This window comes from Fulmarus glacialis, unplaced genomic scaffold (assembly GCF_000690835.1).
Source record: "Fulmarus glacialis isolate BGI_N327 unplaced genomic scaffold, ASM69083v1 scaffold4151, whole genome shotgun sequence".
Lineage (NCBI taxonomy): Eukaryota > Metazoa > Chordata > Aves > Procellariiformes > Procellariidae > Fulmarus > Fulmarus glacialis.
In genome coordinates this window covers 18,820-31,121 of record NW_009194530.1, presented here as the reverse complement: position 1 = coordinate 31,121, position 12,302 = coordinate 18,820, and the positions used below count along the sequence as shown (strand labels likewise).

The following is a 12,302-nucleotide window of genomic DNA, read 5'->3' as shown; positions in this document are numbered from 1 at the left end:
CAGAAGGTAAGGATAATCTAAATTACCTTCCTTCATAATGAAATACAAACAAAGCTGGCGACTAACTTGTATTTCTACCATTGAAAAGTAGAAACCTCCCTTGAGGACAAAAATAACGTTGCAGAAGTCTCTATATCCTTCATAATAGGAGCTTTCCCAGACTATCATGCTTACGTTACTGGAAATACTGAAGAAGAATTCTGTTAGATTTCAGATTGTGTTCGAACTCATGAGTTTTGATTAGCCAATATTGGTGCAGTATGAAGATTACATTTGCTAAGTGACCATCTTTTGCCTTACATAACCACTGAAGTTGTTTACTGTCCAAATGTCTTTGAAGTTTGTTTAGAAATACTTCTTTTATTATCAGTGTAAATCCAGTAGTTTTGTACTGAAATGATGTAAAACTTTTTGGTCCAGAAGGACTTACTCTTTCCTCTTTAGAAGTGTGATTACATTAATTTTTGTCTGTCTAGGTTCTATTACATCCTGAATGGCTTGAGAAATATACCCAGTACTAGAGATGTTTTGATTGGAAAGAGAGAATTTCATTCACCATATAACCAACTTCTGCTTAAAACTTAATTTTCTCACTTGATCCTTGAAAACTTAAATGTCATCTAATGGTAGCCATTTCTGTTTCTTTTTTTGTTTTTTCAAAGAATGTGTATATAGATACCATTTTTTAATTCTCTGTAGCCCTCATTGAATAGAGACACACCTGTAAACCTGCAAAATAACTTTTAATCTAAAATTAACTTGAAATAAGGTATTCCTCAGCTGACTGTGCATAGTAAAGGTCTCAAGCCAACTTCACTAGATTAATGTAGCTGTGGTTTTAAGGAAAAAAAAAAGTAATGGGTAAGAATGTGCTTTGCTGAACAGGAAAGTCATCTCTGCAGGATTCTCGTCTCTGGGTCCTGGTTGATGCGTCTTAACACTTTTGAAAACTTTAGTGTCCTAGGAGGTTAAAGTAATCCTTTGAGACTGGGTAATTCAGAAAAAATCCTGATGTTCCTATGTAGAATTTTCCTCTTTACTGATAACTGATCAGGTGAGTTTGCTCCAGTGACTTTCCACCTTGAATTGTGCCTTACCAGGTGCTCTGGAATCATCCGTTGTGATAAATTATTCTGAGAGCCATTTTTCTGTCTACATTCATTCCACACAAATCTTGTGGTTTTGGTGAGACTCCTCATTTCTGGGGAAAAAACCTCAAGCTTTGCACAGCTTTTAAGGGTAAGGGTGTCCTTAAGGAAACTGTTTACATGATGCTGTAATAGCATTTTTCGTTTTTATAGGTTGCCTTAACCAAAAGCTGAAAGCTTTTAAAAAGATTTAGTCCAAAACAGAGCTGACTACCAGCCTTGAAGGTACAGAAGTTAAAGCAGTAGCAAAACTACTGAGTTCATTTGTATACTGTACATGTCTCTTCCTTTTTCTGACTCCTAAGGTTGGTGACAATCCTTCAGCACTTCTAAAATCAAGCATGTCCTACTTCTTGCTTTTTTTTTTTCTTGGATGTCCCTTACTCTTCTTGGCTAGATTATTGAAATGGTAGAATGTCAAGTGTTTAAAAATTATTGCTTATGAAACTTATATTTTGTATTTTAAATACAACATTATTGTCATTGTTTATTCTCCAGTACATCCCAGTAGTAACCAACAACTTACAGTATTGGGCGAGGGGAGTTGGTTTGTATTAGATCCTTCAATTATTCACTCTCAAGGATTTTGAGTCATGCCCAGATGATACCTTACAGGGAAGCAATACAAGGACACAAACCTTTTTAAAAAATAAAAATTGGATATTTGAAATTATATCTGTTAGGATATATTAATGATGCAAAACAAATATGAAACTTTGTACTTTCTCTTACCAGCAGATGGTTACAGCAGTTCGGACTCCTATACTTCAGATCCAGAGCAAATTGGAAGCACTGTAACGCGGCAACGGTCAGTAGAGTACCAATTAAAAAAGATAAATAAAAGTATTTAAAGAAGCCTGTTCTGAGCTTCTGGTTGTTTGACAACTAGCTTGTAAAATGATGGCTAAAGAGGTTCTTAACTTTAACACTCGGGAATCTGGAGGCAGTCTGTTTTCTAATGCGTTAACAATGTATGCTGTTCCTGTTAATGGGTAAAGTGAAAATTCAAAAAATAATACAGTCTAAAAAGTTGTTTGGGATTGGCCAATCAAATGAAACTCCATGTTCAGAAATCTTGATAAAGACTTCCTTCTTAAACACAGGGGAATGTATGCATAGGAGATCATGATGTTACTTGAAACCAATTTTTTGTATTTTTAAAAATATCGATTAGGCATTAATGGAGAAGGACCTTGTGACTTTTTCGCATAAAAGAAGAATAAAACATAAATTAGAAATATCATGGCAGTAATTCAATCTCTCTTAATAATGGGCTTTTATAAAATGAAGGGCAGTCATAGGCCCGACATAAATTAAGAGACTGGAGGAAGCTATGCAAGAACGTACTAACTGCATCGTTTGACATAAGAGAACGTGCTGTACTAGCTGGTGCTAATTGTTCCCATTAAATCTGCCTGAATAGGATTAAAAACCAGCTATGCCATTAACCGTCTTACAATCAGTTTCAGAGGTAAGTTTCAAAACAAAAATAATTAGGATGACTTCAATAGCAAAGAAAGATTTGCAATTGCCTTTCAGTACAGCAGCTTGAAAACTTTTTTCCTCTGTTACTTAATGGCAAATCTGATTCTGTCCTGCTTCTACGTATGTTTTTGCACTATCAGCATGATGGTTTCAACATCTTTTCGTCTCTGATTTTGCGTTGGGTTCTCTTGCTGAACTTCTACAGATGAGTGAAGCTTTCTAATGAGTTGCCGCTTTATGGCATAGGTAGCTTCTGTCCAGATCTGGCAATTGTGGCAGTGTCCACCCAGGAAATTTTTCTCCCACTTCCTCTTTTAATTCCTTCCACTAGTATCTCTTCTACCAGTTGCAACTTTATCTATAGAGATGACATTGTCCTTAACCCTACCATTAGTCCAGAGTACTTTCTGTATTTTCAAAAAGCAAAAACTGACAAGGCTATGTCAGGTAATGATACCAGGAGTGTCTTTAAATCACTTTCTCTCTTTTTTATCCTACTTGTGCCTTTTATACTAGACTAGCTAGAGGGATGACCCTAGGAGTCAAGGTAATTAGATTTGTATTTCATGAGCTGGAGGGTTATGCAGTGTTACAGAAGCATTGTCCTGAAGAGTATTTTAAGGAAGCAGATTTTTCTATTGCCATAACTCAATTTTCTGTCTGGAGTTACACATTCAGTAATTTCAGGTTTTGTGTGAAAATTAGGTACCTCTTACCTCTCCTAGTTTTATATCTTATGATAGTTATAGAAGAGTATTACAGAAGTCAGTCATAGAAAAGATTTTATCACTATTTATGAGTTAAATAGAAGAGTAGCTGTATTCATGGCAATGATTCAGTAAATCTGTCTTGCTCAAATTGGACTAGTGAGGAAGTTTCTGCAAGCTGTTTTTAAATGGAAGGTGTATAAAAATTCTGTATACAATAAATCCCACTTAAATGGCACTTAGTGCAGTACTTCATCCTTCTATCCTTTCTGCATGTGTGCTCGATGAACTTACAACAGGTATCCACTAGATGGTGATCCTGCCTAAGAATGAGTTAAAATTTCTGAAAATGCTACCGAGTATATAGATTTGGAAAATTTCAGGCAGAGAATTAAATAGCTATCTCGTACACTGAGATATATCCTTAAGCTCGATATACGTGGAGGCAGGTCCAACAGAAACTTAATATTCTTCTTCAGTAACGTTGAACTTAATCCGTTTAAAACCTATCGGGATGTTGACTACATCTTCCATACTTTGTAAATTATAGTGACTACCATCTGGATGGAATTACCATATTTAGGATTCTCTGTTCCTGAACTATCATTTTTTGTTGGATTCCCAAAGGCAAATTACTGGTGGTAATATAAGAATAATTTGGATAACAGAGATTTAAGTAAATAGAAATATAAAAGGAATTGTGAAAGCAAAGAATACCAGAAGTTTAAAACTGATTTTGCAATCTTCAAAATCAATGGCAATCAGACTCTTTTCCATCTGTCAAACTTTAGTTTTTAATTGAAAAAATTTTTGAAAAGTTTTTGAAAAACTTTTGAATTTTAGTTCTGTTGTAGCTGCCTAAAGTCACTACAGAAGCTTATATGTTTTGCAGGTCACATTCAGGAACATCTCCAGATAACACTGCGCCGCCGCCACCCCCTCCAAGACCTCATCCTTCTCATTCTCGATCATCATCTTTAGATATGAACAGATCCTTTTCAGTTACCCCAGGTAGACATACTGTGTTCATAGTGTATGTTATTTTTCAGCACGTACATTCCTGAAGCAGACAGTTGTTCTTTCCTCTGAAGAAATACTAAGAGTGTGTTTTTAAAACACTACTTCTGAATGAAAAAGCTCAAAATGTTGTCACTCTTCCTGTTTGTATTAAAATTTGTACTCCATTTTGCTTAAACAGATAAATTTAGAAGTAAATTCTGAATGCTGGCATTGTAGTCCTTTAGATGAACGTGGGAAGCAAAGTCAGGAAGTAACATTTTGGTAGTGCACCTACATGCAATGAATTGCCTCTGCCAGTAAACTTTCACAAGGAGTTCTTTTGGTATCAGATGTATTAGAGACGGATGTTAAGTATTTCACTTCAGAGGAAATTATTAAAGGTCACTTCTGATGGTTTGCTTAAGGGTTTTTATTGTACTTCTAACTTGTCAGTGCTTTTCGATTCAGGATCATAAAGTATGAGAAAATGTTACGCAGGTATAATGAGGGCGAAAGAAAGAAAGGACTAAGATCAGAAAAGTATGACCATGTCTGTACTTTGAGCTGGAACAAAGGACGAGATCCATGTTCTGATTCCTTGTTTTGTCTGTTTGCAAATTTGAAAGGAGATGACATTACAATTGTGGTCCTCAACATGACAGGTTAATATGTGGGCAAAATGCAGGATTTCTTCATGTTGACAAGTCAAAAAATTAGATAGCACTGTAATGTGAAGAGTAACAATCTTGGCCAAACACGATGCCTCTTTTACAGGACAGCAACAGGCTGGAGTTGTTGCCTATCCCCCTGCAGTGCCTCCAAGACCACAGCCTTCACAGGTGATGTCACTTTTGAAAAATCATACTCTAACTTGGTGCATCATTTTTGTCTAACTCTGAATTTTAACTTATCTCTAAAATGAGTAGTATTGCTTGGTATTTTTTGAAACCACTAGGATGTGAATCATGGCAAAACCTAGACTATAGCCAAATGTTAGCCTTCCCTGAATAAAGAATTGCTTCTGGTGGAACCATGGGAAGGGATTAAAGAGAGATTGAGAAGGAATGAGTGGCTCTGGAGCTCCGAGTTGTAGGAAAGAGAGGAAAGTTACACTTTTACATTTCTTTACCTGTCCCTGTATAGCTAATAGGCCATAACACAGACTGTGAGAGCAATCTTTCAGAGTTTTGCAAAATAAGTGTTTGTCTTCCATCTGTATCTGGCACAGGGTATAGTTTTACATAACATGCCTGCTCCCAAAAGGAGTGATCGCACGTCTGCCTCTGTCGTAGACTTGGTGATCTTTGCAGTCCTGGTCTGAGTCAGTTCAGTTAGCTGATTTGGTAGAAAACAAATCCTGGAAAAGTTGTTTTTTCTTTGTCTCAACCAGCTGAATCCTTCAACTGCTGTGCAGATCTGACATGGGACAGATAAAATTGCTTTTCAGTTATTTTTCAGCAGCAGCTACTTGTTAGAATCTGTGTTACCAGCAATTGAAGTCAGTCAATGGATCCAGAAATCATCTGCAAGGAAAGAGGGTACAATGACAGACATATTTCATACAGTGTGATCACATAAGCATGTTTCCCTGTAGAACTAGGCAAAAAGCCTGACAGAGCCAAGCTGGACTGTGTTACAGCAGAAACATCTTCTGTCCAATGAGTTTACGTAGTCCTACGGTGCATCCATCTTTGGTCTCGTTCTCTGAATAATAGCACATCTGATTGAACTTCCTTTTCTCTTAAATATTTCTCTGTTTTTGTAAACACAGAGAGTGGTCTGTTTGGATGAGATGTATTTTATCCTACTGAGAGGACATAAATCCTTTTCCACTAAGAAGGCAAATAATCTTTAGTGTTCTGTCACAAACTGCTGTTTGGCGAGATTCTTTGCATCAGATAACTATGTTAAGAGCTATGTCACTAAATATTTTTGTTATTTTATTGCAGGGTGCAGGTCCTCATGTGCATCGCCCAGTAGATGCTGAAGGCCTAATAGCTCATACAAGTACCTCACCTCAACAAATACCAGAACAGCCAAATTTTGCAGACTTCAGCCAGTTTGAGGCATTTGCTGTTTCAGGTGTAAACAAAGAGGAAGAAGATGAAATTGAAACACACTCGGAAGTCTTGCAGGTGAGCGGAAGTGAAGATCTTGTCAATTGCTTGATACCACCAACAGTTATGAGACTTTGTTAAAACTTACTTCTGCTGTTTGAACTCAGTGCTTTTTTTTTTTATGGTGTCCCAATCCATTGCTAGAAAGCAATTACATTAGACACTGCTACACTTACTTAGTAACTGCCAAACACCTAGGTAGAAGAAGTTATTTTCTTCTCAGTGCTTGATTGTAATTTAAAAGATTTTGGACTTCTTAGCCTATATGTGCACAAACATAATTGTGTTGGTGCATTTAAGACTTAGTACAGGCAAAACTTTTCTTCTGCTCGCTCTTGCCAGCCTTCCAAATGACTTACTGGTAAGTTTTAAAGTCGTTTGTCTTAATAAATGAGGTGACTGTCAAGTATAGTAAACATCTGCTGAAACTCCAGTAATTTGGTTTTGTTCAAAGCCATTGGACAAACAGCTAAAGTGAATAGAGCTCTGGCATCCTTCTGTAATAGATCATTAGAGATGTTTACAAAACCTTGTTTCCTACTACAAACACAGGACTTAAGTTTGGAAGCCCTAGGGTTTATTCCTATTAATGTCATAATAGCTTACTGCTATTACATGAATTACTTCATGTTTTCGTTTCATAATTTGTAGCCTTCATCCAGATTGTAAGTTCTCTGGGGCGCTTCTGCATTCTCAGTTGCAAAAGTACCTGTGGTGCTTTAAAGTTCTCCCAACTATCAGCAGCATGTTCTTGCTTCCCGTAATCAGGAAGATCAATGACGTAGAACCATTTGAGCACTCTCCATGTACCTCATTGTAAAATCAGCTATTAGCCTAAGCTGCCACTGAAAACTGCTTAAGTTAAGCTTGCTGATTGTTTTGCATTGAAGTGGATGGGGAACAGTTGCATTTTGTTCCATTGGAGGGATTAACCTTTGGCAGTAACAAATAGATAATGGTGGTAATGTAACAGCAGAAACAGCTGTAGCAGTTTATCATCTGGCCACAGCCTCTTTTGTACTATATAGTGCCTCATAACGTTGGGGACTTTATTCAGAGGTCTTCCAACATCCAGAGTACAATGCTTGAGAGCAGAGTGCTTTCAAGTAACTATTTTGTCTCTTTTTTGTAGTGATTTAGATTCTGTATTGAATCTTAATTTCTGTATCAAAAGACAGGTCTGACTGTTGATTCTGGAAGTACAGCTTTTTACTATGTGTTTCTTCTGTAAGCTGCTCCCAGGCCAAAACAGTGTTTGTGACCAAGATAGTTTTAGATGGTTTTGCTCCAAAGCAGGTGATGGTGTTGTATTCCAGCCTGTGCTTCTAAAGAAGACTTGAACTGGAATTTTAGGTGTTAACTGTATTCATGTATCACAAACACAGCATACTTCTATTTATTTGAACTGCTGCCAAATAAAATATTTGTTAAGAAGTAGTTTTCTAAATATAGTTTATATCTCTCTAGGTTGAAAAGCCCTCTGATTCTGCAAGTTCTCTTAGAGTTGCCAAAGCAGATGGAAGAGTTGAAGACAAAGCACCTGCTAATGTCCCCACTAGTGCGGTATGCAAAATACACTTGGAAGGAGAGTGCAGTTGTCTCATGTATATGAAATCATACAACTGTTCTGATTTGCAACAGCAACTTCATACATTTCCACTTGAACCCAGTTTTCTTAGGTCCAATATGTGCTTGAAATAGGCACATGTATGGTGAATTTTTGCATCAGAAGATGTTAATGATTAGCTTTATTCTTGAGATAGCAGAAAATTAAGATACTTGTAAGTGTTCAAATTTTTGAAACAGAGCAAAACTTTTAGTGCAGAACTTGGTTAACAGTAGCTTTTTTTTTTGTTAGAGACACGTAATTACTGGGGGGAAAGCGTGCTCCAAGCTGTTGTGTATTTGCAGTTGTCAGTTGTACCATGGTGTTTCTGCTTGCACAGTTCTTTGTCAGTGTGTAGCAACTTACTGCCTTTCACCAGGGGTTAGGATTTAGTACGTAAGGTTTTTTCCAGACCATATGAGAATGCAGCTAGATGTCCATCAGAAAATATCTGATAGGTTGTAAATTCAGTTAGCTCAGTAACTGGTTTTAAGAATATGTAACACAAACAATGGTTATAATCCAAGTAAAATGCAGTTTGTGAGAATTAACATGCTGTGTTTTCCTCTTCAGGCTAAAAGCACTACCCCACTTGCTCCACCGCCAAAGCCTATTCGCAGAAGATTAAAATCGGAAGATGAGCTAAGACCTGAAGCTGAGGAACATACACAGAAAACAGGTGTCATAGCTGCTGTTCTTGCTTCACAGCCATCTATTCCTAGGTAACCCAAGAAGTGTATAAATACATCTGTTACTGGAAAGTTTACATTTAAACAGCATACACGCTTTCTGTTTCAGGAGTTGCAAACAATTTCAGTGTGTTTGAATTAGATTAATTTAACAGTTTAAAGGTGTTTGGTTTTTAAACAAGAACATCCCAAATCCTCTACTACTGTGAGACGTTTTAGAGATCTTGAATTTTGGAGTGTGAACTCTTACTTCTGCAAATATGTTGGAAATAAGTGGTGGAAGTATTAAGATGTAGTGTTTGATTTTTAAATAATGGTCACTATGAACAGTCCAAAATGTATAGTCTTTGTGTCCTAGCATGAAAGTAGACCATTAAATTAGTCACTTTGAGGTAAATGAATGTGGTATGGTGTGTTGGGACTTCAGAAAATTGCTTTTGACAAGTTTTTAGAATGTGCTTCTTGCTGTTTCATTGAAACCAAGTATATGTTGCTTCCATGCAAACAAACAAGGTTAATCGAGCCACGCAGAAGAGGGGAAATTAACAGTGTAACAAGTTAAAAAAATGTGAAAAGAGGATTCTGCGCATTTAAGAAAGAGGGACTATAAATGAGATATTCAGCTAAGCAATGAAATGACTTATTACAATACTTATAATATATTCTCAGATCAGTGGGGAAAGACAAGAAGGCAATTCAGGCATCAATCAGACGTAACAAGGAAACCAACACTGTTTTGGCCAGATTGAATAGTGAACTACAGCAGCAACTAAAGGTAATTCCATAACCTTTGTTTGTTTAAGAGAAGAGCCTGAGAGGGCAAGATGTTAGTGATGCAGAGTAACAGGCATCTCTGCAAACCAATGATATACATAGTAGAGGATATTGATATAAAATAGTTAATTGTTTTTATAGCTCATAGAATATACCTAATTGTGACAAGCTTTGTGAAATTCCAAAGGACGCTTTTACTACTACAAAACACATTTTTCAATGTATTGATTTTCTTTCAGCCACACTAAAAATAAAAAAGCAGAAATCTTAACTTAGTATTAATAGTTCGGGATAGCTGCTGTGGTCATCAGATATTTTAAAAGCAGTATTGAGAAGAGCAGCTGAAGTGGCCGCCTTTCTGAAGGAAAAAACAAACCTTAAAGTCTTAAAAAATTTATAAATATTTTTAAACAAATAGAATAATCTGGAATACAAAACTTGCAGCTTAAGAACAACAATAATCTGTTTATCTAGGTCAGCTATTATCGTTTTGGAGTTATCTGTAGGCACCATCTTAACATCTTTCTCTTGCCATCTTTCTTACCTTAAGATATCTAATTTTAATTATCAAGTTAATTAAAAAAAAAAATGTTTACATGTAAGCATGAATTAATGTGGTACTGTCTAGATTGGAAGATAGGCCATTTTAAAAACTATCAAAACTGAATTTCACTTGTTACTGTTTATGAGAGTCAAGGTGCATAAAATTCACATAAGAGGAAAAACTGGGGGGAAAAAAAATTGCAAGTTTCAAGTCCTTTAACTGAGGTGAGAGCTTTTACCCCCTTAACATTTTAGACTTCATTTGAAGATATTATAGTTGGGTTTGCAGCTGGTTACAACTTTGTAGGTTTGGGAGATTTGAAAGGAATGAAGAAATATTAAATGGCTTCACCTTTGAGCAAAGTATTGATTTTCATTTATGAGTAATTACTAGCTAGCCAATCTTCTATTCAGATTATGGGAAGAGTTCTCCAGATTCTAGAAAAGACCTGGACGTTAGTTCTCAAAACCGAAGCTGACATTTACCAGTTTTGATGGCATGAGGAAATTTTTTTCGTATTCATTCTCTGTGGACAGTCAGTAGAAAATCTTTCTTTTGTAGGATGTTCTTGAAGAGAGAATCTCCCTGGAAGTCCAACTGGAACAACTTCGACCCTTCTCTCACCTCTAAGCCTACTGCCGTTAACTGTGAATTTACTAATTTTGAAAGGGGTATTGGTTTCAAAGCCTATTTAAAGATCCATGCATCTAGCTCAGTGCACTGTATTCTACATTAAATGTTGTGATTCTGTTTTGTCAATTTGTCCACTTTTGTATTTAAGTATTTTAATTTCAGTACAGAGAAAAAAAAACTTTTTCCTTGAATGTGACACTGCCTCTCACATCATTTTCTGTGGGCATCCGTGATCTTTGTTGGACTTGAGTTTGCGGAGTTTGTCGCCAAAATTTCCAACTGGAATTTTTTAGTGGTTTCTTTTTTCCCGTTGAAACATCTTTGTAGAAGAGGATTGCTAATCAGTTGACTTTAAACTTTAAGCACACAAACTCTTCTTTCGCTACGGCATTTATTTTATTGTGACAGAAAAGAGAAAAACTAGTAATCTGTCATCAATGTTACTTCCCAAGCTGCCTTTCATAATTGGAAAGTTGTTCACAATTCTAGAAAGCCTGCCTCTTTGCAATAAACCAACTTATTCAGGTTGACAGAGTTCTTGCAGGCTGTTTGCCATATCAACTGGATTTGATTTTGTGTTTTTGTTGCATACATTATAGAGTATGTAACCACAGATTGCCAGGTGTTCACATTTTATCCATTCATGATCCTGATTCAGCCGCATGCATATAAAGATTTATGGTACAATTGGTAGTCTATAAAACAGACCTTTTTCAGTCCTCCCTTTTGTGAAAAGAGTTGGGTGTAAATCCCCAACATATTAATTACACGTTACCTAAGCATCACCTGTAATTGCATGTTTCACACATTACCTTTTAATAACAGATCACATCCACCAGTCTTCACTATAACAAATTGTATTGTCAAGTAATGTGTCAATACCTCTATGAACTTCTAATTCCCAGAAAAAAAAAAAAAAAAAAAAAAAAAAAAAAGAACAGTTTGCTTCTTAGGAATTCTGGGGGTACCTTCTGTCATCTTGTTTCCAGGCCTTATTTCTCTGGCATATAGACAGGCTTCACTATTAACAGAGTTCCCTGAGTGTATCCTGCTATTCAGGTTGATGTACTGTATTAGGATTTGTTGTATATTGTATGATACACACCTTTTGATCTCATATGTAAATTTGCATTAATTGCTGACTAACAGCAGATATTCTATTTAATGGCTTCTTCTGGCTGTGGGATCATAGATGTTTAACTGCATGGATGTATCTCTGCAGAATCAGAACTAGCAATTGTGTGATTTTTACACCAATAAAACAGCACAATATTTTAATTTTGTTGATTCATCTTTACCTGGGAATTGAAACTCATTCAAATAGTGGGGAGGGTTTTATTAGAGGTCTGCAGGGAATTTTTTGTAGTTTTGTGGCATGTACAAGAAACAGTTTATCATAATCCCTTGACCATTTTCTTCCCTCATTTTTTAGCGGTTGGTCAGAAGCAATCAAATTCTCTTGGTAATCTGTGGCTACTCCTTTTGTATCCTCCTATAAGCAAATTTAATATAGTTGTAACTTCTAAAAAGTAAATGCTAGTACTGACTTGGGTCAAAGAAATCTATAGTTTTTTAGTCTTCATTTCTGGTTTGATTTCCT

The 12,302-nt window shown here is 36.2% G+C and overlaps 1 protein-coding gene across 3 annotated transcripts in view; it reads left to right on the top strand.

Annotated features, from left to right (window-relative positions):
- The window catches only part of REPS1 (RALBP1 associated Eps domain containing 1), a 51,674-nt gene extending 40,067 nt beyond the window's left edge, over nt 1–11,607 (top strand). Inside the window, exons 12-19 of one of the 3 annotated variants that reach the window (XM_009587780.1) lie at nt 1,887–1,956; nt 4,233–4,351; nt 5,114–5,178; nt 6,289–6,474; nt 7,924–8,019; nt 8,636–8,784; nt 9,421–9,526; nt 10,631–11,607. In XM_009587780.1, coding sequence (XP_009586075.1) covers nt 1,887–1,956; nt 4,233–4,351; nt 5,114–5,178; nt 6,289–6,474; nt 7,924–8,019; nt 8,636–8,784; nt 9,421–9,526; nt 10,631–10,699 — 860 coding nt within the window. In that variant the 3' untranslated portion in view covers nt 10,700–11,607. Of the gene's footprint in view, nt 1–1,883; nt 1,957–4,232; nt 4,352–5,113; nt 5,179–6,288; nt 6,475–7,923; nt 8,020–8,635; nt 8,785–9,420; nt 9,527–10,630 lie in introns of all 3 variants that reach the window. The other 2 variants (XM_009587777.1, XM_009587779.1) reach the window with 2 other exon arrangements.
- Nucleotides 11,608–12,302: the final 695 nt, after the last annotated feature.